The sequence below is a fragment of the Fusarium odoratissimum genome (assembly GCF_000260195.1).
Source record: "Fusarium odoratissimum NRRL 54006 unplaced genomic scaffold supercont1.3, whole genome shotgun sequence".
Classification (NCBI taxonomy): domain Eukaryota; kingdom Fungi; phylum Ascomycota; class Sordariomycetes; order Hypocreales; family Nectriaceae; genus Fusarium; species Fusarium odoratissimum.
Window position 1 is genome coordinate 959,007 of NW_022158689.1, and position 22,450 is coordinate 981,456.

Sequence of the window (22,450 nt, forward strand, 5' to 3'; positions counted from 1 at the left end):
GGCAGGACCATCAACTTGGACAAATCCAATCGCCATAAACTACCAAAATATTAATAGAAATTACATTATTACTGAGTCTTTCATATTATGTTACTCCTGCTGACTACCTTACCTATAAGCACCGCGGCCTAGAAGCCTGACAGTCGTTGAAAGGTGAATGCACATTGATGGGACCATTACACTACATTTATGGCTGAGCTCTGTATTTCATGTACCACATATTGAGCTGCCCAAATTCTATCCAGCAAAGCGGTTAATTCTGACCCTAGACTCTATTTGTTACGCCAGGCTCAATCTCTTCCAAAATACTAATCAATTCCTCCCAGACCTTTCTGCACATCTCCTCCCCCTCATCTCCCTGCATAATCTTGGGTAGTTCATGAAAAGCGCCATTAGACATAAACTTCCCGTTCAAACTCTCATCTGCAAACGCTCCAGCCAGTAAGGCACGGGATCCCACCTCCGGAGTTCGTCCAAAAAGTGCAAGAAGACCTTTAAATATAAGATTGAATGGCCAGGGCGTGTTATCGAAGAGTGGTGTGCTACAGAAGCCAGGATGTACGCCGTTGACGATGATATAGCCTTTCCCAGATGCTTCAATAGCTTTGGCGAGTTGGGTCATGAATATGAGTTGAACTAGTTTTGTCTTGCTGTAGTGTTCAAGGACGCTTGGCTGCTCATCAAGAGCTTTGATGAAATTTGGCTCTTGTACAGGAAGGCGGCCCTAGTATAGTCAGTGTATATTCATGGTCGTTCACGGAGGACTCACCTCAAATGCAGCGTCAGAAGACACAATCACAATATGTGGAATAATGTTGAACCTGTTCGACGTCTGTCTCAAAGCAGGGAGAACAAGAAGCGTAAGTAGAGCCGTCGAGATGACATTGATGCTCAGCATGGACTCATGACCTTCGATAAGCTCACGCTTAAAGACAAGAAGGCCTGCATTGTTAATAAAGACGTCCAGTCGGTCTAACTTATTGACACGATCTGCAAACTCGCGAATACTATCGTGTGACGCGAGATCCAAGTGCCAGACCTCGACGACATTTTGTTTTCCAGTTGTCTCTTCAATGTCTTTCTTTGCATGGTCACCTTTCTCAAGACTGCGGCATGCAAGGATGACTTTAGCAGCACTGAGTTGGGTAAAGTGTCGCGCTGCCTCGAGAGCAATCCCTTGGAAATTGTTAGAGGCAGGCAATGAAAGAAGTGGGGATTCAATTACCGCCGTTTCCGCCAGTGATGATGACTACTTTGTCTGTGCAATCTTCCTCTTGCGGTGGTATTGTAGTGAATTTGCCATGGATCATATTCAACAAGAACGACATTTTGGTCAGTTGACGCTGATCGAAGCGAATGCCGAGACAAAACAAAATGAGAGTGTAGTTCAATTGGTTGATATTGGAGCCGATCGTATCTGTAAGTATGATGGATCGTTCTGTCAAATGAGATGATGAAGCAGTGAGATTCAGATGTTGCTGCTGACGAATTGTCTGACAGGTCAATTTCAGCCGAAGATTGGCTACATTGGTCCCCTGTCTGGACATAACCACTCACTGAACACAAGTTGCACCGTTACATGTTGCTAAATAAGGTAGTTTCTATTCTTTTGGGAGCCGAAAACAGGGTAGATTCGAGCTCTAGACATCTGTCATACTATATGAACAATATTCGCTTGATAGACAGCGCTTCAATGCTCAGCGATTGTTAACTGAATAAAGACTTCATCACTGGCAATCCATGGGTTACATTTTGTTTTACTGATTATTAATTAAATATGAAATCTACAGAATGATAAAAACACAGGGGAATCTCAACACTAAACAAATACCTGGATATCACAACACCTCAAGCAACAACCCTACTTCTCAAAAACCGTCATCATAGTCCTCTTACCAGCCGCCCAACCATCAGCATAATCAGTACCCAGATATCGTCCCTTGACCCACCAGATCATGATGCTAAACAGCTTCATGGTACCCATCTGGCCAGTCGCCCGGCTTCGACCAAGGGTCACAGCAAACATTGGCTTATTGGCAGGGGTATACTCAGGAATTTCGCCGCCATCGAGGTGAGTGGGAAGATTCTTGAAAAGATGTTGTGCCTGTTTGTCCGCCATGCCGAGCTGCGAGTTCTCGAGGTTGCCAGCATCTCCGATGACGAAGATGTTCTTTTGGCCCTCAACTTTAAGATGGGTGGTCTGCTTGACGTAGCCGTTGCTGTCGAGAAGGTTCTTGGGAACGAATTCGGTGTTGGGAATGGTGCCAGTAGCAGGGAGATAAGCATTTGCGGTTATCTTCTTGGTCGTTCCGTCGGCAGAGCGAACCTCGAGGATGGTATCTGATCCTGAGGGTGTTGCACTGATGACAGTTGTCTTGGGCATTGTCTTGACCTTGAGCTTCTTGAGCTCCTTGAGGGTCTGCTTGCGAACTCCATCTGTCGCGGGGGGTGCAAGAGGCAGATCGTCAGAGTAGATGAAGATAACCTCCTTGGTTCCGTGCTGAGAGTACTCAAAGCCGAGTTCACCGGCAGTCTCGGAGCCAGTAAGACCACCACCAGAAACAACAATAGTCTTAGCCTTGCTGATCTGATCTTGGATTTCATGCAACTTCGCCTTGGTAGCTTCAGTAGATCCGATATCCTTCCAGATCAGACCATCCCTCGTTCTCGAGCCAGTAGCAATGACAAGAGTGTGGTAGTTGACCTCACGAACAGTAGCACTGCTGTTAAGCTCAACACTGACAAGGTTGGACGTAGTGTCAAGAGAAATAGCCTTGCCTTGAATCCACTCAAACTTGTCGGAAGGGTAAGTGCTGAAGGTAGGTTCCAAGGGGATGATAACCTTGTCGTCGGAGATTTGGCCGGGGACAACGACACGAGGCATGGCGACAGGCCAGTGGAAGTGAGTATTGGGTGAAATGACGACCATCTTGAGATCTTTGCGCTTCATAACTTGGTTGACCATTGTTTGACGGATCACCGGAAGGGCGGCAGGGCCTGCACCGAGGACCACGATGGTCTTGACGTCTGCCATTGTGGTGGGATTGAGTTGTTGTTGTCGAGATATTAGTTCTTTGTACACAGATGCAATTGCAGTACTGCTTAAACGTAGTCGTAATGTGAGTGAAGATGCTTGATTCAGAACAGGTCGTAACTCTCTACCTATATACGAAACGCAATCCAACTACCCTCCATCCCTTGCTTTCTCAGCGGATTAGAAACCAACAATTACCAGTTACCGCGCGCACAAGCCCCGTGTGAAAAAAAAACAATAAGGTTAAAAGGGCATTGCATTTCTGCCCTTGTTTAGATTAGAAAGACCAAATGCCGCGCGCGCGGCAGATGTTGTGGAGCTGGTGCGAAATGATTGATAGACCCATAAATAAAGGCTTCTGACCAATAGCATTGCTTAACGCTGGTTCTCCCTTCTGCCGCCGGGGGCTTCGGAGACTTAAATGCGCTGTGGCTTTGGCTTTGTCAGTGGATTAGATAACTCGGCGACGGGTTCTATTAAGACGCCGAAAATATTGAATTTTAATTATCGCGACAATGAGACAATCTGCATGTGTCGCTCTAAAGCTCTGGTAAATATACGGTTGACATAGTTTCTATCGCAGCAAGTGAAAGTAAACAGCAATTGAGACATGTATAGAGCGCTCATAACCTTTACAGAGCCTTGACAACCACAGAGAATGAGAGTTCTTCATCAATTAGATTTAGACCCTGCATGCTAAGTTCAAGTCGGTTGACAGCTGGCGCACAGCCAATGAATGCCTAAGCCAAGGACCCTGGCTGCTGAACAGGGAAATTTGGCTTCATGGCCCACCTCATGCCAACAACTTTAAATCAACAGATGAATAATAGCAATAAAACAATTCGTGATTCAATGCTGGATATCATATCGACCACGCTGGTGTTTCAATAGAGAGAGATACCATATAACTCCAAGAATTACTCTATTATTGGTAATCCAGTTCCTGAATTCCAAATGCGAACATATCATCGATGCTCTAGGTTAGGCGAGCCAATTTTCCAACATCGTTTTGGTATCAACTCAAAATATCACCTATCAACAACATCACCGTGATGGATATATTCAACATCTACTTTTAACCTACAGTCTGTGGTGCAATTATATAGCTGCGATGAATAATGTATGGCTCTTATTGTCTCGTGGCCTTAGTTCCTTTTAGCCCAACAAACTTGACCAACTCTTGTGAACTTCAAGCGAATATCCAGCTTGAGATACGAAACATATTATAATGTAGTGGATGATAGATGGAGCCAAGAGGAGCAATACTTCTTCATGAAGCTATCGACCTTGATAAGATCATCGAACAAAATTGCACGTCATGATCGTGATCTCCTCACTCGTCAATTTCAATTGTCGTCATTTCCTCTCTTGGCCTGACGCTTATGAGGAGGTGTTGACGATTTGTTGATCTAGCATTGCCAGTCACTGTGGGTATAATGAAGATGCCGAGAAAGTCGCTACAGCTGTTCATCGAGATGGTTTTCGTTATAATACCCCCTATGACAACAACCGTTATGGTACTTGATCTCGATGCTGCGCAATGACTTGTCATACCCTACAGCGTCACCAACCACCTAGTAAAGCGGCCCGAAAACAAATATCAGAATGGAGATAATGTTATCGAGATCCTGTACAACGGCCGTGTATGGTGACGATGGGTTGCTGACTCTGTTCGATATGACCCATCTCAGCTTGCATGGCTAGCATGGGTAACCCTCAACGTAATACCAGCTGAGATCACGTAGTAAAAGCAACCGAGTCGAGACCACGGTGACATATCCCTTGTCCTTCTGCCGTCACGAACTGGTCGACAGGGGATACTGAAACTTTGTCGAGAAGAAAAAACCCCAGGGTGTGGTGGTGCGGCTCAAACGTCATACTGAGAGGCGCTGTAATATGATGCAAAACTTCGCCGCAAGGCAACCACTCCACCGTCGCTTTGACCGGGGATCGTAAGCAACCTACCAAAGTGAGAATTGACAGGCAGAAGTGATATGAAATTATTGTTTGTTGAGATTGCGTAGTTGATTACTCCTTATGGAGATGGGAGGGATTGGTAGAGGATTTCGAGGGAACTCCCAACTTTGGTGACCAACTATCTCACGTGAATGACTTCCCTTCGCGATTTTTATGGCCACTGCCATGCGCACAGTCCATCCAATTGCAATTGTCAGCTCGAGGAATTGATCAAGCCACCGGGCTAACATCGAAACGTGCAATGGCTAGTACCTATTCCTGACTGTTTCATCGGGGGCCATCTCAGGTCACCAACCTGGAGCGGAGCCATCTTGCATCACATAGAACCTTATGTCATCTTTTCAGACGACGTCAAAACAAACATCAAAAGCAAGGATGCGGTGCGGGCTCTAGACGAGGGTCAGGGGACCCATCCAAGCTAGGAAAACATCGATGGGTCAAGGTTTAGAACGGCAAAAGAATCTCTCCAAGTGACAGAAGTTCTTTCGTAGGTGGCATTGATGATTTTCGTATCGACAAACAGAGTTGGAAATGCAGTGTCGTCATCACGTGTCACAACGGCTGATCAGAGGCGACAGTACTAAGGAGATGCCCTTTTCAGTATCGACTCTGCTGTAAGGGGTCCAAAGGGCTGAGATTTGGAGAGTGTCGTCCAGACCTCGAGATCACAGGCTTCTGTTTGGCCCAAAATCAAGGCCAAGAAGCCGTTTGGCAGCACAAGCTTGTGGGGCATAAAGTGAGGCTCTAAGAGAGGTTTTGACGTCTGTGACAAGCTGAAGATAGCTTCAGGCAAGGAACCAACAAAAAGATTGACGTCGAACGCAGCCTTTTCGTTTGGCTGTCCCTGGTTGGCTAATGACGCAAATGGCGTGGAATGTCTGTGATATCTCTAGCCTTGTGGGTTAAGGATAATCTCTGCAGCCCGCCGCTCTGGCCTGCTCATGACGCTGGTGCTCCCTAGACGTGCAGCGTATAACAGAGGCGAAACGGTGCTGAGGCGAGATATGACGGTGTACGGTAGCATTCTGCATCTTCCTCTCAGGAGCCTCAAATCAATCCTAGGAGTCTCCGTTTTCCCTTTTTCCTTTTCCTGTTGCGGAGAAAACGAAAATGACCCCTGTAAGAGGTGACATCAGCAAGCGACTCTTTAGCGTGGCGGCTGAGTGACCTCATTGGCGCACCTGTTTCACGACAGAGGTCCATGTATGCCGTCATTGGCCCACTTGACTCTCGACTACAATTTCCCCTTTCTCTACTGGTTGAGCGGCACAGCACACAGTTTTGAATCCTCGCCATGATGACTTGATACTGTGTTGACAATCCGACGTAATAGCAAATTTCTCTCCGTTTCTACACGACTTAGTCCGTTTCCGTGGCGGGTAAAGGAGTACCAGAATGCACAAGGGGTTGCACTCTTATTGAGTGCCGACGTCAACAGATGATTCATACCGGGGTGTGTTCTGCAACCTCTTGAAGATTCAGGGTCTTTCATGTGCGATCATATCTCATCTATTCGGTGTGATGTTCACCGAGATAAGATCGGGGAAAGTGGGAATAACCTCGCTTCAAAAACTTTGTTTAGGTGTAGAGTAACATCTGCTGGTCATCAACAGAGCAAGGCTTTTCAAGGTTTTCGGTGCGTGATCAACCGGGTATGGGGAAACCAGCCGCCAAGAGGGAATTTGGGTTTTGGGCCATGGGATTGTCCCAGATTTCCCATAGTGTTGGGCCGATATTCCCGTCTAAATTCCCTCACTCAGAATGGATCCTGGATAGTGATGTGCGCCTCCCGAGAGCATATCGGGCTCTCCCCACATTGATGCTACATGTTTGAGCCTCAAAGATTATCTTCTGCCATGAGACCCAATGAAATCTGAAACCTGTGGCTCTCGATATACGCCAGTGCTTGTCGACCTCGAGATCTCAGGCACTTTGCTTGAGGCTTTTGTCAATTTGGAGTAATCCCGCTCTGATCTCTGGGACTAACTCACTAGAGAGCTGCACCAGAGTCGGAAGAATGCCAGCCCGAGAGCTGCAGTGATGATCCCTGTAATTTGGCTCTTAAGGGTCCTGTCTTGGCAAAATAGTCCAGGGCCTGGGCGAACCGTTGCTGCGTTCAAACAGCCGCGTGACCCGCTCTATGAAGCTCGTGGTCCCTGGCGTGGTCTCATGGTCTCGGAGCTGAACAATCATTCAGCGGACTTTTGGGTAACAAGCGGGCGCAGTTTGCGGTAAACTTTGTTTCCTCAATGGCACAGGCTTCCATTTCGCATTGTCTCTTCGTAAGAGGGGTTATTTGTCGTAACAACACATGTTTCTCAGGCCATGATGCCTCCGCATGCATCATTGCCCCGTCTTTTGGCTTGAGCTTCGAGACATGACTTCCAATCACCCACCGCCATAGTCGAGCAATGATGCACGAGATGACTTCAGTGCCGGGACCGGATCAGCAGGGTCTTTCTGTATTTGCGCTGTACCCCATGCCACTCACGATTGATGCGAGTTAAGCTCTTTGCATTGGTGCAGGGATTTGTTGATCAACAAAGAGTGGAGTGGAATACAGTAACGGTCGTACTGTAAATTATCTCATTCCTGCACGTAGCCTCACCTCTCGGAAGCTCTGAATGAAAAAAGTGGCGATGGGGACAGGACCCTGAACAATGGATTTGAGCGAATCATAGAAGACTTCGTCAGGGTGCAGGGATAAACCGATGATCTCTCCGAAGCTTACAGCGAGCTCCAGTAGGGAGTCGTCAAGCTACGCCATTTACATGCGCTAGAGGACGTCTATCTCTGACGATCAGTCGCTCATGATGGCATTACATTGGTCTGAGCGGACTGTTGAGCCCCTCTTTTTCGTTGTGCTCTAGGGACATTTCCCGCTTTCAGAAGAGGAGAGGAGAGGAGAGGAGAGGTCAAGTTTGTCTTGTGCTTGTTGATGGTATCACGGTTGGAAGATGTAAAAGAGTACTTGAGACCCTGACCCAAGTGACAGAATACTTGGACAAATTTGGGATAGTTATAATAATTCATGAAGATTACCGCTTTTTGTATAAGCTGAAGAGGATCATGAAGTACCTGACCTTCGTTATTTTCGCACCCTCATCAAAGGTCTCAAGTCTTTTGGCTTTCCTAGGGACGGGTATGACATCCGGGCTATGAAGTGTGTGTGTGTGTGTGTGTGTGTGTAAGAGACAAACACAGAGAGGAAAAAGAAGGGTCCATCCATGATGATGATGGCCTACGGTGCCACTCACACCACACACCCACTTACAGGCGCTAACATCGGATGCCACGCCCCATTACACAAGACGAATCCACTGTGACTGCATTTTCAAGGGACCTGGGGGTGGAGACTTCAGGTCTGGTGGGCTTGGACTTTGGGCTTGGGCTTGCAGGTACCCAGCCCGCTCCGCTCCTCTCCTTCTCAGCACTGCTGATGTGCATTCTCGGGCTGTAAAGTTTGTGGTATAATAAGACCCTGACATCCCCTCTCCATTTTGATTCTCATCATCAATCAGTACAACGACAATCACAACAACTTCAGCTACTCAGCAGCCTCAATTTATAAACTCTCCTCTTTCAAGCCGGCGTTTACCACTAGCCTATTCAATTCAACAATTCGACTCACTTGCTTCAGTCGATAATTCATCACTCATCACGCAACTCAACCTCGTCTCAATCCTCTTACACAAACACCACAAAACACCTTCATCATGCCCGCTCGATCAGACTACGGCTCCGTCTCCATGTCCATGTCTCCCCCTCCTCCTACAAACCTCTCAAGCTACTCCCGTTTCATGCACGACCACACAAAGCGTCAGATGGAGGCTTCCGGTGCTAGCCCACCCCCAACCAACGCTACTGCTCAGCGCGCCCGTTCGTCTGGCATGACAAACGGCCACACAAGCCCCAACTACTCATAAATCATGACGAGAATACGACAATTCTAGAACTCCACTCCTATCATGAGTTCTACTTCTCACTTTTTTGTCGTTCTGCCTTGGCTGTTGGGGCATGACATCAATCGCGACGTCAATGGTGGCGAAGCTGCCCCCAGCCCCTTCTGAGCCAGGGCCTCATCATCACACTTCTCTCATGAAACAACATATTATTTACGGCGTACTGGTGCCTAAAAAAGTTCATTTTTATATGACGAAATGGCCTATTTTCAAAGTTCTTCTCTTTACAAGCAAACACGACATGCAAGGCGTTTATGGTCGAGGATTTATGAGCTGCGAGAGTAGCACTGTGACATAGCGGGAACAGGGACACACAGACATTAGTGGAGGAAAGAGAATATAGCATTTAGCTATTTGCTACGACTAGCGGAATGATATATGAACGAATTATCTGATCAATACTTTTTCTCTTGATGTTGAATTGAACATAATGTGACCCTATGTTTGCGCCAAAATCCATGATCGTCATTACAATTAGTTATTTAATTTTCCCATTGTCCTTTCCCTCATGACGATTTCTTTTTGAGTCCCAGAGCAGCTGCATGGTCTTTCTTCTTCTTAACCGCCCTCTTAAAGGTTGGCGCTGGGGCTTGCGGCTCAATAGGTGTTTCTTCTGGTTCGGCAACCTTCGTAGAACTCTCTACCTGAGCTCGTGCCGCAGCGAATGCCGCCTTGGCAGCTTCTTCATCTTCCTTTTCCTGTCGTTCTCTCTCTTCGTCTTCTGTTCGTACGATAGTATCTACAAAATCCACACCTTCTTTCTCGGATCGGTTGATGCGAGCGTTTCTGTGTCGGATTTCGTCCAAGGCATCGGCAGCGGCCATTTCTCGTTGAGCATCCTGGTTCTTGGCTTCCAGCTCTTCCATCTTGTCCAATTCTTCCTCGCCCGCGGCTTCTGCTTCCTCTCTTTCCAACCTGTCCAGACGTTGTTCGACGCTCTCTTCCTCAGCCGCGCGATTCCTCCACGGCTCATTGTTCCTCACCGCTCCACTGACAACAACGTAGTCTTGGTTCTTTGGGTCGGTCTTGATGATGATCTCCGAGCTGCAGGACGAACACCGGAAACTGAGCTTAACGATCTGTATTCCTAGGTACTTTTCGTCCGGCGGAGTCTCCTTGCGAGCGTTCTTCTTCAAACCGCGATTTGAGAAGGCGCCGCATCGTGTGCATCGCATAGTAAACTAGAGAGGAGTATTAGCTTCGGTTACAATCTTACAGGACTTTGGTGGGCCAAGACTTACTGGACACATTATGCGAACCTGCTGAATGCGAGGTCCAGCGTTCTTGGGACCACGACGACGCTGAAGAGCGCTCGGATCAAAGTCGGGAGGGTAGTATTTCTGTAGTACTTTGCGTTCCGACATCGTGGGCGAATTCGAAGAGTGGGTATTTCAAGTAAGGCTCAGTTATATGCGGAAGCGCGCTTGTAGATTAAAGTAGCTGGCGGTGGCAGAGCCAGATTCGTGCTGTGTGAATGATCGATCGTGAAGATTGAAGTTTTGGAGTTGAACAGTCGCAGAGTGTAGCTAATAATAGCGGGGCTATCTGGCTGAATAATGCAAAGACAACCAATCAGCTCGTGTCGCGCTTCAGCGGGCTCCTAAGGTAAGGAAGTCATCCAAAGTCATCGTAAGCTGACCTAATTCATTTATGTCGCTTAGGACCGAGGTCTCGAGTTTCTTGTCTCTTTTAGCATACCATAAATATCTCTCAGCGAGCGAAGACATCGATATCATGGATGGCTTTACGGATACTTAAGTTAGTAAGCATAGTGCGCTGCGCCAATAAGCTTGCATTATCTGGTATATGGGAGGCCCCACCTATATCTAGGCTCCACACTCTTAACATCCTATCCATCCACCAGCTCTTTACATGAGAATCTTCCTTCACCACACATCATCGCCAAAATGCCAAAGGCCGAGGTCGGTTCAACGAAATACGTCGCAAACCGCATGAAGGCCAAGGGCCTTCAACGTTTGAGATGGTACTGTCAAGTTTGCGGTAGGTAAACGCTACGCTGTCTCATCATCGTGGTTTCAACTCCTCTTATTCTCATAACAAATACTAACTGTTTCACAGAAAAGCAATGCAGAGATGCAAATGGATTTAAACAGCATACGGTTTGGTCCAAATCCGAGATAAAGCAGTGAGCAAGCCAATCACTAACTATCATGGTAGATGTCGGAATCTCACGTTCGGCAAATGTTGCTTGTCGGCGAAGACCCCAAGAAATACATAAAATCGTACACGCAGCAGTTTCAGGCAGACTTTCTTCAGCTTCTCAGGACCGGTCATGGTGAAAAGCCAGTACATATCAACCATTTTTATCAGGAGTACATACGAAACAAGGAACACGTACATATGAATTCTACCTCTTTTGCTAGCTTAACGGAATTCGCGAAACATCTTGGCCGCGAGGGAATTTGCCGCGTCGAAGAAAACGATAAGGGTATTCACATAGCGTGGATAGACCGGTCTCCAGAAGCCCTAAGACGACAGGAAGCATTAAGACGCAAAGAGGCCCAGGATCAAGGCAACGAGGAGATAGAACAGCGAATGATTCGGGAGCAGATTAAGCGAGCACAAGCTACCGCCGGCAGTCGGGAAGAGGAGAAAGAAGAGGACAATGAAGCTCGAGAGCTAAAGCGACAAGAAGGCGAGAAGATCAAGCTCTCATTTGGAGCGAAGCCAGCTGCTTCTGAAAAGAAGTCATCAGAGAGTCCGGTGCCAGATACAACAACTCCTGAAGCAGAATCTTCAAAGACAGCAGACACAAGTACGGACAAAGGCAAAGAGCCGGAAGCAGCGCCAGTAAAGCCCAGTGGATTTGGAGGTATCTCAATGAAGCTTGGCGGAAAGCCTCAGGCCAAGAACGTTTTCGCCCAGGCCAAGAAGAACGCCCTCTCTTCAGGATCGAAGAAACCAGCAAGGATTGAACAGCCAAAGAAAATGAGCGAGGCTGAACGTATAATGAAGGAGGAGATGGAGAAGAAACGATCAAGAGAGTCTGCTGGTTTCAGCTTTGGGATGGGCTCTGGTAAGAAGCAGAGAAATAACTGATGATATTAGGGATTGTATATCAGCCTGGACCGGGTTACAAGAGTTATAGCAAATGGCAAGGGTTCAATTATGTTAAGCCCAATAATTGCATGGGGCGTTTTTGCTTTATTCTACCATAGATACCACAACGACACTTTTTAAATGATCATATGCGATTTTCATAATCTTTACTCTTATGCCAGTCCCTCTAACGCCAGTTTCGCCAGAATCAGTAGAAGATATTATGCCAAGCCAGTTGAATGCATAGCGTTCTAAGCATCGTTCTCCGCCTCTGTGCCGTCACGTCTATAACCCTAGTCAGTTCGGTCCATCCCAGCAGCATCTAAGTCCAACTTACGGAATGTACTGTATTCTATACTCGTCTTCCAGCGTCGATCGAATTTCATCGGGGAGTTGACCCGACACTTTGATGGCGTACATGCCAGGTACATAGTTGTCGAGGCGCTGGTACTTTGCGATCCATGATTTGGCCGGGTTTGCGAGGGTGATAACTCCCTCAAAGACTTGGGAGGTGCAGCTCTCGATCTGGTCTTGCGAGTGCTGAAGATGTAGGAATTCCTCGCAGTTAGGGCAGCCTTCGTCGCGGAAGCGCTATATTCGCATTATGTTAGTCTCGGGCTCGTGCTTGACTTTCGCGATAGAGAGGACGTACGGCGTAGGTCATGACAATAGAGCAGACCATGCATGCCCGTAGGTAGCGCGCTTGGCCGGTGGAGACGTAGTTGGAAGACGACATAGTTCGTGTTTCGTGGGAGACACCGTCGATAGTGTTTTGTTTCGGCGATCGGTCTTGGGCGTGGAGAGTGGTTGTTGAAATGCTGAACAAGTTCGCGACAAAGGCGGCGATGAAGAGCTGTCATGCATTTAAGCGGTGTATGCAACAACTGCGATATCCACTTAAACTTGAATCTTTCATTGAAGATGGATCAACTTGACCATCAACGAACCATCTTGTTATTTCTATTCAAAATGACGCAAAATTCAAGCCAGGGAAGCCAAAAGTCAATCTTTCAACAGAAAGATCTGGAAAAGTCTCACGATCTTCTCGCATGCACAATTAAGGCGCCACCATTCTCATATGTACACCTGCAGCTTGTCAGCCTCAGCGGCTCATCATCTGTCACACTTGACAACCTTTCGCTAAAGAGCTACTGCACAACTGCTCTTCGACGATGTCTGGGGATGGTAGGAACTGCAATTTCTATGGATATACTCAAAATCGAAGCTGACCATGCCTGGGTCCGTATTCCAAGACCAGACCTTGGCTCCTTTGCGACGGCAATCACAGCATGGCAAGGCACAACCGATGATGGCGAGCAAGTAAGCCTACAACTACGACAATGCTCAGACTGGCTAGGCGCCATGGTTGGAGCGGACGGACAAGATCGACTATGGAATGCTTGAAGAGTGGCATTTTGTCATATTTATCATCATTCAGCTGGAACCTCATTTTATCATCTCATCTATCCGTAGATGGGGGTATAAAAGTATGCATGTACATCGCCCATCGGCCTACCCTGCAAATGCACCGTTTCCAGACGCCAGGGACCTGAATACATCGTGAAATCGCCGCCAGTTTCGCTTTCTAAAGGCTCTCCGTTTTTTCTACATCAGAGAAGACATGAGAGAGCTTTGCGCATATGCCTGGCAGTTGATCAGTATTGGGGGTTACGAGTAGGGCATCGAGGACCACTCACCATAGGCTTGATATCGGGATGAGGCACGGCATCAAATTGCTCGTACTGGAGTTTGTAGTCGGGGCCAATGTTGATGTAGGCACCCCTGTTTTCTGTTGAGTCACAGTATCGAGGGGCAGAGAAGACTAAGGAAAGGTCAGCAAAAGTTCAACAAAGATACCCAGAATAACTCACCGGTAATACAGCGGCCATCGTGCTGCACCTCATAACCGTCCATGCGAACCTCGTGACTTCGAATAACAGCCTCAAGACCGTTCTTCTCACAGAACTTCTTGGTGATGTCGGGACCGAACTGCATACCGACACCACGCTTGCTGGGTCCTCGGCCGTTCTCCTCCTGGGGGTCGGTCCAGAGCATCTCCATCATCAAACCAGCTTGACCGGGTTGTCGCTGGTTGTGTCGGTTGAGTTTTCGGATATCGTCAAGAGTGACGCTGTCATCAGAGAAAAGACCTCCGTGAAGGACAAGGTACTTCTTGCCGATGAGAGTGGCCAGAGCAAGAGCAGAGAAGCTCTCAGAGAACAGCTTGAAGACCCTTCATACTCAATCAGTACCGTCACGTGGATACGTGGTTCGCAAAACTTACCGCTCGTTATACTTGGCCTTGCACTCGCCCTCGAAACCGTACACACGGTTCATGTCATCCGTTTCGTGGTTACCACGGTTCAAGAAGAACTGGTTAGGTCGCAACCACTTGTAAGCATAGAGGAGCAGAGCGATCTCAGTCGACCAAGAACCTCGATCCACGAAATCACCGTTGAAAAGATACCAGTGCTTCTCGTCGGGGGTTCCGTTACGGCGGAACAACTCCATAAGATCGAAGTATTGACCTGAAGTGGCGAATTAGCTTGGCAAATCTCTGACCGACAAGTTTCCTTACCGTGAGTGTCACCACAGACAGTGAGCTTCACGTCGCTGGGAATCTCGACCTCAACCATGGTGGGCTCATCGTATACGAGCTTCTTGACCGCGATGATGATTTGGTAGACGTATTTCCGGTGGATCTTCTTGCCCGTCTTGAAACGTTCAATCATATCATCGATGAACTCTTGTGTCATCTCGTCGCCTAATCGCACACCATCATATCCTGGCTCAACCACCATGGAGTCCAGATCAAGACCCTCAGCCGCAGAAGGCTCATCGCCGACCTCGATTGCCGCAAAGAAGGCTAGCTGACGGACGATCTTTTTGCACTCCTCCAGCTTGAGTCTGGCATCTTTGTTGCTGGGATCGAGAGACACACATGTCTTGAAGTCGTCAATGGCCTCCTTAGGTCGGAGGATCGCAGTCTTGGCCAGTCCTCGTCGGTAGTACGCCTAGCAAGGTCAACATTTCAAAGCCTCTTCCTCCGGTTCGTTTGTGGTCTTGTGGCGAACCTTGACAAGTTTGGGGTTGAGCTCGATAGCCTTTGTAGCGTCGGCAATGGCATAACCGTAGGCCTCGGTCTTGATGTATGCCTAGAGTACCAAGTCAGGAAAGGTTCTGGGGTTAAGATCGTGTGGTATATTGACGCACTTGGGCTCGGTTGGTGAAGAAGGTAGGCTCCTTGTCGTTCAACTTAATAGCCTGGCTGTAAAAGTCTACGGCACTGGGATAATCTCCCGCTTGAAAGGCCTTGTTGCCCTTGTTCTTGAGTTCGACAGCCATTTTGCGAAGTCAGCGTTTGTTTGGCGAAGAAGTTCGCTGCACAGAAGGAGATCGAAGGGGGAGGAGGGGGAGGGGTTCTGTCGTTTTGCGCCGAGCGCACCTACAACCGCTGAAGTCGGTCGCAAAGAGAGAAGAAGTGGATTATGAAAGAAAGGATTCAGAAATAAGCTTGTGGAATGCTAAAGAAGCGAGATAATCTGCCAAAGCGGCTTGGTTCCACAATGTGAGGAAGGGGAAAGAAGTTTTGGACGTTGATGGAGGGCGGCTTTTCGGTGGAGTTTCTCCCCGCTGCCGGCGTCATGAAGACGAACCTAGAACGCCTGGCGGGGCGGGCTTAACGGGCAAGGCTTCAGGGCTTTCAACCTTTGTGATAGGTTAGAATGCCCCTGTAAGCGATCGCAGCTGGGCGCAAATCAGCAATGCCTAGCGTGACTACGCGCCTAAAGTTGGGGAATCTTTATCAATCGCCACCGACACCGATGTATGTGTGTGTGTGTTGCTGCATTGGAGCCTAGCCTCGGATGCGAAAGGGAATAGATGGTCTATTATTATTGTGCTACGTATCAGCAATCCCAGCCGAAGTTTTCGTACTTTTGATCACCAGACTATTGTGGTACTCTTGAAGCTTAGAGTAATATATCGCTTACTTCCTACTACCTTAGGTAGGGAGTTAACAAAAGTTACCTACTTAGGTACTAGGTATTCAAAGGTCCCTTGGGTGGGTAAGAATGGTAGATATTACCATATTTGGGCTGCCTTGGCCAATCGGGGATCGGTTAGTTGCATATCAAGATCTCGGCCCCACTTCTTCATTGTTGGAACCTCAGACAAAGTTATCACAGTCAACAGACAAACCAAACTCATATTTAAAAAGCACAAGTCATAATATTTAAAGCACATCCAGCGACATCTCGTGGCCCGACAGCACGACGCGGCACTCATTGTGAACTGACCACGGCTGGTGCGCGCCTTGCGCCTAGATTGAGCCCATTATGGACTCATCAGGGTCAGGGACCTCAAATGCGCTGGTACGCAAGCGGACAGACACAGACTTGATGCCCCCGCCTCCTCAAGCCAAGAAGATAAAACGACCCAAGAAGGTACTTGACGAAGATACCTACACAGAAGCACTGTCACAAATCATCGCCCGGGACTTCTTCCCAGGACTTCTACAAACTGAGATACAGCAAGAATACCTGGATGCGCTCGAGTCAAAGGATTCTGCCTGGATCTCAAGTGCAGGCCGAAGATTGCAACATGTTATGACACCAGGGCGCCGAAATGCACCTCTCTCATCACAGGCAAATTCTTTCACTGCTGGTGATCGGACACCTTCAACATATGGCGGTGATACGCCAGCTTCAGTTACCTCTAATGTTCCGGATCCGCAACCACGGCTAGGAGCCAACATGAGCCTGACAAAATTTCAAGATACTTACACGAGCGAGGATAATGAAAGCTTTTATAAGCTTGTTGACAAACACAATCAGAAAAAGGCTGACAAATATGCCTGGCTTTGGCGCGGTAACAAACTACCGTCAAAGCAAATGATCAAACAGAAAGAGGTTGAGGATCGACTGAGCCAAACCCGAAGCCTCATAGATGACGGATTCAAGAAGGATTTGCTGGCCATCAAGGACAAAGATGACCGTCCAGCTCGCCCAGATTCCTGGAATGCCAACCCTCGAAACAGTTTGATGTTCAGACCTGACGGGTTAGAGGATGGTGTCCTCACTGTTTCTCAGAAGGCCGAGGAATCTTCAAAGATGGCTCCAAAGTCAATAGTCTACGAGAACACGAGAATGCCACAACCGCGCATCACACCGAGGCCACCATCTCCGACCATGTCAGCGGTGCGAGACGCCATTGCCGGCAAGCCTCGGAAAGATGACCGAGACTCCAGCATCGTTAGCGGAGGCGAGACACCAAGAGTTAATGGGTATGCTTTTGTGGACGACGAGGATGATGAAGATGAGCCAATCCTCCCTGCTCCTATTATCAACCTCGGCCCGGGAGATGCAGCTCCAAACCCTTTCCGCCTACAAGAGCAACGTGACAGAGAAAGTCTACACGAACGCATGGTGGAGAGGATATCTCAGTCGAAGAAGGAATCCTCAAGGAATGGACTTACAGGGAGAGTTGACAAGACGCCGGTTCCAAAGTTTCCGAGTAGTCCTCGGGTCAATGGTGGACTTACACCTGCAGCACAAAGGCTTTGGAGTAAGATTGGCACACCTGGACGTGGATCAAGTGGGAGCTCATTTGGAAATTCCAAGCCCATGACTCCCAGAGGATCACTTTTGAGATCAGTGAAGAGACCTGGCTCAACATCTGGAAAGAAGTAACGGTTGAAATGAGATACCGCGGTGACAGGATTTGGGGCTTCTCCTACTTCTTCCATGTCTCCCGGAGTGCATTCATGGACTGACAATTGCGCCAATGATTCATTGTTTTCACATGACCTGTCACTATCCTCATCGTTTTTTAATAAATAGCATGGTGTTGTGTTGGCGCTACATACTTTTCACGATACCTGCCGCGGCTCAAAAGAGAAGCGCAACCATTCTGGATTATTTACAGGATAAAGCAAATAGAATTAAAATTCAGATCAGCATCTTCTTACTTTGGCCGAATAATGTGTCTGGTTCCTACACCTCTCAGATGAGGCCATTTACAAGGAACCCGCTTAGTTGCATGACCCATCGATTAGATCATGGACTTTTTTCATTGAACCTTGGAACCACCAACCCACCAAACCGAGCTGGCAGCCAACGCCAGCAAGCCAGGCAATATCAATCACCTCCATTCAATGTGCTTCTGGCCCAAGGAGGCCGTATAAGCCCGATGAGGTTCGTCGACTTCGCAATTGACCTTGCGGCAGTGCTCAATGCCTCTCGAGGTGTTGCCGCTAAGCATGTCGCGCTCCGAGGTCGCCAGATCGATACCTACAGTCGAACTTCGAGTGTTGCCGCGGCATTGAGGAAGCGAAATGCTCAAAGGAGCTCACCGACGGGGGAGAAAGCACAGAATGCTGCGGGGGCGAGCGATGAGGTTGTATACGAGCAAGCTGCACCGGCAGCACGAGAGACGAAACCTATAACCGAGACACCGAACCAAAATGCTCCACCTGAAGTGACGAGAACCGAAAGAGCACCCTTCAATAGCCCGATCCCCAATTTCAGACCGAGCCCACAGCAACAGGCTACGTCGGAACCGGCGAAAGAGGATGATCTTGATCTACCACCTGGGATCGACGTCAATATCTTCCATACCACGAGAGGTTCCAAAGTCCTCGACTCTCTACGAAAGCAAGGTCGACCTGGAGCACCTCCTGCACGCCCCGGAGTTGGGGGTCCTGTGAAGCCACATCCCATGCGAGACTGGCCTCCGCGCCCACCACCCCTCGAAGAGAGCTATGAAGAGGAGCCCGTAAAACCTCAAGAGCCTGTGTTCAAGCCAGTGGAACCCGTAGAGCCTGTAGAGCCTGTAGAGCCAGCTGAGAAGGAACCCCTGGTCGAGAAGTTTGTGCAAAAGAAACAGTTGGAGGAGAAGCCCGTCGAGCAGAAACCGGTGGAGGAAAGCTCCGTGCCTGAACCAGAAAAGGCCACTCCGTTATCCCCTACAGCCGACAAAAAGATCGACGAGGATGTCATTCAAGCTGCCAGAGAGATTGCTGGAGAGACAACAACGCCCTCAGAGACACCCTATGCTTTACGAGAATCCAAGGTCCCCTCGTCTCGTATCAGCCGAATCTGGAACTATAGTGGTCTTGCAGCAGGTATGTTGGGAGGCGCCATGACCGAAGGCTTCAGTCGAGCCTTTGGCGGTGGTGGCGAGGGATCTGTCCTCCTGAGCGAGAAGAACATGGAGCGTCTGGTTGCAAAGCTCTCGCGCATGCGTGGTGCTGCTTTGAAGCTTGGCCAGATGATGAGTTTCCAGGATACCAAGATGCTACCTGCCCCCATCCAACAGGTGCTCCAGCGTGTTCAGGATCGCGCTGATTACATGCCTGCCTGGCAGCGTGATCGCGTATTAGTAGCAAACCTTGGTCCTGAGTGGAGAGAGCTCTTCAGCAATTTCGAGGAGAAGCCTATCGCTGCTGCTTCTATTGGGCAGGTTCACAAGGCCACATTAAAGAACGGCAAGCGAGTCGCTGTCAAGATCCAATTCCCTGGTGTCGCTGACTCGATCAACTCGGACCTCGATAACCTAAGCATTCTCCTCACAGCTACCAAGCTACTCCCCAAAGGTCTATACCTCAACAAAACCATCGACAATGCGCGATTAGAGCTTGGCTGGGAATGTGACTACGAGCGAGAGCTTCAGTGCGCTCAACGCTACAGGGAGCTTCTCGGGTCAAGCGAGAAGGATGTTTTTATGGTGCCAAATGTTTATCCTGAGGCATCGGGTAAGCAAGTCTTGACGATGGACTTCATGGATGGTATCGGCGTGACTCGCATCACCTCTTTTACCCAGGAGCAGCGTGACTGGATCGGTACACAGATTCTTCGCCTCTGTCTCCGCGAGATCACCGAGTTCCGTTTCATGCAAACGGACCCAAACTGGACAAATTTCCTCTACAACGCAGATGTCAACAAGCTGGAGCTGCTCGATTTTGGCGCTTCTCGCGAATATCCTGACGAGTTCGTCACACAATATGTGCAGCTTCTCGCTGCGGCCTCACGATCCGACAAGGCCGCTGTAAAGGAGTTGTCAGAGAGCTTAGGTTACCTGACCGGCCATGAGAGTCGCACCATGGTTGAGGCACATACAAAGTCTGTCCTTACACTCGCGGAGCCTTTCCTTGCTAGCGCGCCCGATATTTATGACTTTAAAGACCAGACTATCACAGAGCGTGTCAAAGCTCTCATCCCTGTTATGCTCCACGAGCGACTGGCACCTCCACCAGAAGAGACATACAGTCTGCACCGAAAGCTTAGCGGTGCGTTCCTCCTGTGTGCCAAATTGGGTAGCAAGGTCCCTTGTAAGTCCATGTTTGAGGAGGCACTTGCCAAGGGGGGATATAGTAGGTGAGAGTGACGGAGAGTCAAATGTAATTATGTACCATATAATCTCATGTGTAACATTATTTAGATGATAAAACGGTCGAGGGATGTAGAATAGAAAACGGGATTTCATGATAACAATGTCTCGTCCAGAGCACTCATTCCAATTATTATAAAAGTCAATTTGACAACTTATTTGATGCTCATCAAGAGGCCGTGGACAGCGTCAAACTTGTCTGCGGATCGAAATGTCTTGTTATAACCTCCAAGCCATTATGATTCGGACGATCGGAGATGAACCGGTATCTCGAGTTCATGAGTCTAGATCTGGTGGGGCACTGAGAGTCATTATGAGATGCTTGAATCGTAAGGTCTATTTAGGTACAGAAAAGTTCCACTGAGAAGAGTTTTATAAAGACCATAGAGTATCTCTCGGTCCACAAAATTTAATTTATCTAAAAACTGGCTTGGAAAAAACTTGAGGGAAGCTTGCTGAAGGTTCAAGACAAAATACAAAAGGCATGTAAAACAAAGTATGCCGCTATCGCAAGCTTCTACCCCGCGCGAATACATAAACTGAAGGCCCACCCCGATCTCTTCATAGTCATCAACCTTAACCTGCCTGCGAGCATTTTCCTGGACAACTTCAGTTCAAGATGGCGGATTTAATCACTTTGGCGACATGTTCTCTCAATCAGTGGGTGTTGGATTGGGAGGGCAACTTGAAGAGAATTCGCAAGAGTATTATTCTGGCCAAGGAAGCTGGAGCTACGCTCAGAACGGGCCCTGAGCTCGAGATTACAGGCTATGGTTGGTAAGTCAGATTCTGGCCCAATTTGATAATTGATAATGAGTCGTTACTAATAAGTTGAATAGTCTTGACCATTTCCTTGAGGCCGATGTTTACGAGCATTCCTTGGAGTCACTCCTCGCAATCTTGACTGATACCGAACTCCATGGCATTCTCATCGACGTTGGTCTTCCTCTCATGCACAGAGGATGTCGATACAACTGCCGTGCTATTATCTTGGATGGAAAACTGCTCTGCCTTCGCCCCAAAATCTATCTTGCCAACGATGGGTACGTTTTGCTGTCCATAGGCTAAATCGCCTGGCTGACTTGTTTGTATAGTAACTTCAGGGAGAACCGATTCTTCACTCCTTGGAACAGGCCAAGATATGTTGAGAAGTACAACCTTCCTCCTGCTCTGCAGAAGCACCAGGGCGTTCGACAGGTTCCCATTGGTGATGTTGTTCTGTCCCTAAATGATACAACCGTCGCCGCCGAGACATGCGAGGAGCTCTTTACCCCCCAAGCACCTCACATTAACATGTATGTTTGAACCGTCCTTGATCAAGAGGATTACCGAGCTATTGGACTTCTGACTTATGGCTGACTTCAATCCAGGGCTCTTAATGGCGTCGAAATCTTTACCAACTCCTCAGGCTCTCATCACACGCTAAGAAAGCTTGATGAGCGTATCGCTCTAATTTCTGAAGCAACTCGCAAGAGTGGTGGTGTATACCTTTATGCTAACCAGTCTGGTATTTTTCTCCAACAATCGCCTCAGTCTTGCTTTGTCTGACGATTCTCTAGGCTCTGATGGAGACAGGCTTCTCTACGATGGTGCATCCCTCATCATGGTCAATGGCTCAATCGTAGCTCAGGGCTCCCAGTTCAGCTTGGATGATGTCGAAGTTGTTACCGCAACCGTCGACCTTGAGGAAGTCCGCGCTTATAGATTCGCCCCATCTCGCAACTTCCAGGCTGTGCAAGCACCTGTGTATGAGAGAATCGAAGTCGATTTCAGCCTGGGCCATGAGGATCTTGACCTCCTTCGTGCCCCAACAGCTCCTAGGCCAGCATGTTATCACGTCCCCGAGGAAGAAATTGTACGTTCATCTGGCACACAGAACTCGGTTGGAGTAATTCGACTGACTTAGTGTTATGTAGGCTCTTGGCCCGGCTTGCTGGCTTTGGGATTACCGTACGTCTGTCCTTGTCGCTCTGGCGGTCGGAGCTTGACCTCGACAGAGCTGAAAATACTAACTATTGAGCAGTGCGAC

General features: G+C 48.4%; 11 protein-coding genes across 16 annotated transcripts; 6 read left to right on the top strand and 5 right to left on the bottom strand.

The window, feature by feature from the left end:
- Positions 1–145: 145 nt before the first annotated feature.
- On the bottom strand, positions 146–1,479 carry FOIG_02747 (uncharacterized protein). The gene is made up of 3 exons (XM_031200145.1): positions 1,226–1,479; positions 770–1,176; positions 146–724 (listed from the first exon to the last, which is right to left on the bottom strand). The coding sequence occupies exons 1-3, from the start codon at positions 1,326–1,328 to the stop codon at positions 266–268; spliced, it is 969 nt and encodes a 322-aa protein (XP_031069913.1). The 5' UTR covers positions 1,329–1,479; the 3' UTR covers positions 146–265.
- A 251-nt stretch (positions 1,480–1,730) lies between these two features.
- Positions 1,731–3,297, bottom strand: FOIG_02748 (uncharacterized protein). The gene has a single exon (XM_031200146.1). It carries the CDS (start codon positions 3,032–3,034, stop codon positions 1,862–1,864), a length of 1,173 nt encoding a protein of 390 aa, XP_031069914.1. The 5' UTR covers positions 3,035–3,297; the 3' UTR covers positions 1,731–1,861.
- Positions 3,298–8,468: 5,171 nt separating this feature from the next.
- FOIG_02749 (uncharacterized protein) lies at positions 8,469–10,522 on the bottom strand. The gene is made up of 2 exons (XM_031200147.1): positions 10,215–10,522; positions 8,469–10,154 (listed from the first exon to the last, which is right to left on the bottom strand). The coding sequence occupies exons 1-2, from the start codon at positions 10,335–10,337 to the stop codon at positions 9,480–9,482; spliced, it is 798 nt and encodes a 265-aa protein (XP_031069915.1). The 5' UTR covers positions 10,338–10,522; the 3' UTR covers positions 8,469–9,479.
- Positions 8,728–8,937, top strand: FOIG_02750 (uncharacterized protein; the record flags this gene model as incomplete). Its single annotated transcript, XM_031200148.1, has 1 exon — positions 8,728–8,937. The coding sequence occupies one exon, from the start codon at positions 8,728–8,730 to the stop codon at positions 8,935–8,937; it is 210 nt and encodes a 69-aa protein (XP_031069916.1).
- A 277-nt stretch (positions 10,523–10,799) lies between the features above and the next one.
- FOIG_02751 (uncharacterized protein) lies at positions 10,800–12,218 on the top strand. 2 transcript variants are annotated; one of them, XM_031200149.1, is made up of 3 exons: positions 10,800–10,974; positions 11,053–11,093; positions 11,152–12,218. In XM_031200149.1, the coding sequence occupies exons 1-3, from the start codon at positions 10,881–10,883 to the stop codon at positions 12,031–12,033; spliced, it is 1,017 nt and encodes a 338-aa protein (XP_031069917.1). In that variant the 5' UTR covers positions 10,800–10,880; the 3' UTR covers positions 12,034–12,218. The 2 variants fall into 2 exon arrangements, with proteins under 2 accessions (XP_031069917.1, XP_031069918.1); XM_031200150.1 differs by having other exon boundaries at positions 11,053–12,218.
- Positions 11,071–12,840, bottom strand: FOIG_02752 (uncharacterized protein). Its single transcript, XM_031200151.1, has 3 exons — positions 12,686–12,840; positions 12,371–12,624; positions 11,071–12,318 (listed from the first exon to the last, which is right to left on the bottom strand). The coding sequence occupies exons 1-3, from the start codon at positions 12,767–12,769 to the stop codon at positions 12,285–12,287; spliced, it is 372 nt and encodes a 123-aa protein (XP_031069919.1). The 5' UTR covers positions 12,770–12,840; the 3' UTR covers positions 11,071–12,284.
- A 129-nt stretch (positions 12,841–12,969) lies between these two features.
- Positions 12,970–14,047, top strand: FOIG_02753 (uncharacterized protein). The gene has a single exon (XM_031200152.1). The coding sequence runs from the start codon at positions 13,003–13,005 to the stop codon at positions 13,435–13,437; it is 435 nt and encodes a 144-aa protein (XP_031069920.1). The 5' UTR covers positions 12,970–13,002; the 3' UTR covers positions 13,438–14,047.
- FOIG_02754 (protein phosphatase 5) lies at positions 12,991–15,687 on the bottom strand. 4 transcript variants are annotated; one of them, XM_031200154.1, is made up of 7 exons: positions 15,247–15,687; positions 15,108–15,188; positions 14,612–15,047; positions 14,318–14,561; positions 13,905–14,266; positions 13,731–13,855; positions 12,991–13,677 (listed from the first exon to the last, which is right to left on the bottom strand). In XM_031200154.1, exons 1-7 carry the CDS (start codon positions 15,376–15,378, stop codon positions 13,639–13,641), a joined length of 1,419 nt encoding a protein of 472 aa, XP_031069922.1. In that variant the 5' UTR covers positions 15,379–15,687; the 3' UTR covers positions 12,991–13,638. The 4 variants fall into 4 exon arrangements, with proteins under 4 accessions (XP_031069922.1, XP_031069921.1, XP_031069923.1 ...); XM_031200153.1 differs by having other exon boundaries at positions 12,991–13,855; XM_031200155.1 differs by having other exon boundaries at positions 13,731–14,266.
- Positions 15,688–16,370: 683 nt separating this feature from the next.
- On the top strand, positions 16,371–17,723 carry FOIG_02755 (uncharacterized protein; the record flags this gene model as incomplete). The annotated part of the gene is made up of 1 exon (XM_031200157.1): positions 16,371–17,723. One exon carries the CDS (start codon positions 16,371–16,373, stop codon positions 17,721–17,723), a length of 1,353 nt encoding a protein of 450 aa, XP_031069925.1.
- Positions 17,724–17,817: 94 nt separating this feature from the next.
- Positions 17,818–20,540, top strand: FOIG_02756 (Atypical/ABC1/ABC1-A protein kinase; the record flags this gene model as incomplete). Its single annotated transcript, XM_031200158.1, has 1 exon — positions 17,818–20,540. The coding sequence occupies one exon, from the start codon at positions 17,818–17,820 to the stop codon at positions 20,410–20,412; it is 2,595 nt and encodes an 864-aa protein (XP_031069926.1). The 3' UTR covers positions 20,413–20,540.
- Positions 20,541–20,855: 315 nt separating this feature from the next.
- Positions 20,856–22,423, top strand: FOIG_02757 (NAD+ synthase (glutamine-hydrolysing)). 2 transcript variants are annotated; one of them, XM_031200160.1, is made up of 7 exons: positions 20,856–20,917; positions 20,989–21,198; positions 21,261–21,464; positions 21,516–21,716; positions 21,792–21,928; positions 21,981–22,276; positions 22,338–22,423. In XM_031200160.1, the coding sequence occupies exons 2-7, from the start codon at positions 21,041–21,043 to the stop codon at positions 22,407–22,409; spliced, it is 1,068 nt and encodes a 355-aa protein (XP_031069928.1). In that variant the 5' UTR covers positions 20,856–20,917; positions 20,989–21,040; the 3' UTR covers positions 22,410–22,423. The 2 variants fall into 2 exon arrangements, with proteins under 2 accessions (XP_031069928.1, XP_031069927.1); XM_031200159.1 differs by having other exon boundaries at positions 20,856–21,198.
- Positions 22,424–22,450: the final 27 nt, after the last annotated feature.

Coding starts and splice junctions, on each gene's coding strand:
- FOIG_02747 (XM_031200145.1), bottom strand. CDS start 1,328: ATGTCGTTCTTGTTGAATATGATCCATGGCAAATTCACTACAATACCA. Junction 1,177..1,225: donor CATCACTGGCGGAAACGGCG/GTAATTGAATCC, acceptor ACAATTTCCAAG/GGATTGCTCTCGAGGCAGCG. Junction 725..769: donor CTTCTGACGCTGCATTTGAG/GTGAGTCCTCCG, acceptor TGACTATACTAG/GGCCGCCTTCCTGTACAAGA.
- FOIG_02748 (XM_031200146.1), bottom strand. CDS start 3,034: ATGGCAGACGTCAAGACCATCGTGGTCCTCGGTGCAGGCCCTGCCGCC.
- FOIG_02749 (XM_031200147.1), bottom strand. CDS start 10,337: ATGTCGGAACGCAAAGTACTACAGAAATACTACCCTCCCGACTTTGAT. Junction 10,155..10,214: donor AGGTTCGCATAATGTGTCCA/GTAAGTCTTGGC, acceptor ACTCCTCTCTAG/TTTACTATGCGATGCACACG.
- FOIG_02751 (XM_031200149.1), top strand. CDS start 10,881: ATGCCAAAGGCCGAGGTCGGTTCAACGAAATACGTCGCAAACCGCATG. Junction 10,975..11,052: donor ATGGTACTGTCAAGTTTGCG/GTAGGTAAACGC, acceptor ACTGTTTCACAG/AAAAGCAATGCAGAGATGCA. Junction 11,094..11,151: donor ATGGATTTAAACAGCATACG/GTTTGGTCCAAA, acceptor CTATCATGGTAG/ATGTCGGAATCTCACGTTCG.
- FOIG_02752 (XM_031200151.1), bottom strand. CDS start 12,769: ATGTCGTCTTCCAACTACGTCTCCACCGGCCAAGCGCGCTACCTACGG. Junction 12,625..12,685: donor CTATTGTCATGACCTACGCC/GTACGTCCTCTC, acceptor ATGCGAATATAG/CGCTTCCGCGACGAAGGCTG. Junction 12,319..12,370: donor TATAGAATACAGTACATTCC/GTAAGTTGGACT, acceptor CTAGGGTTATAG/ACGTGACGGCACAGAGGCGG.
- FOIG_02753 (XM_031200152.1), top strand. CDS start 13,003: ATGACGCAAAATTCAAGCCAGGGAAGCCAAAAGTCAATCTTTCAACAG.
- FOIG_02754 (XM_031200153.1), bottom strand. CDS start 15,378: ATGGCTGTCGAACTCAAGAACAAGGGCAACAAGGCCTTTCAAGCGGGA. Junction 15,189..15,246: donor TCTTCACCAACCGAGCCCAA/GTGCGTCAATAT, acceptor TTGGTACTCTAG/GCATACATCAAGACCGAGGC. Junction 15,048..15,107: donor TCAACCCCAAACTTGTCAAG/GTTCGCCACAAG, acceptor TGACCTTGCTAG/GCGTACTACCGACGAGGACT.
- FOIG_02757 (XM_031200159.1), top strand. CDS start 21,041: ATGGCGGATTTAATCACTTTGGCGACATGTTCTCTCAATCAGTGGGTG. Junction 21,199..21,260: donor GAGATTACAGGCTATGGTTG/GTAAGTCAGATT, acceptor TAAGTTGAATAG/TCTTGACCATTTCCTTGAGG. Junction 21,929..21,980: donor CCTTTATGCTAACCAGTCTG/GTATTTTTCTCC, acceptor ACGATTCTCTAG/GCTCTGATGGAGACAGGCTT.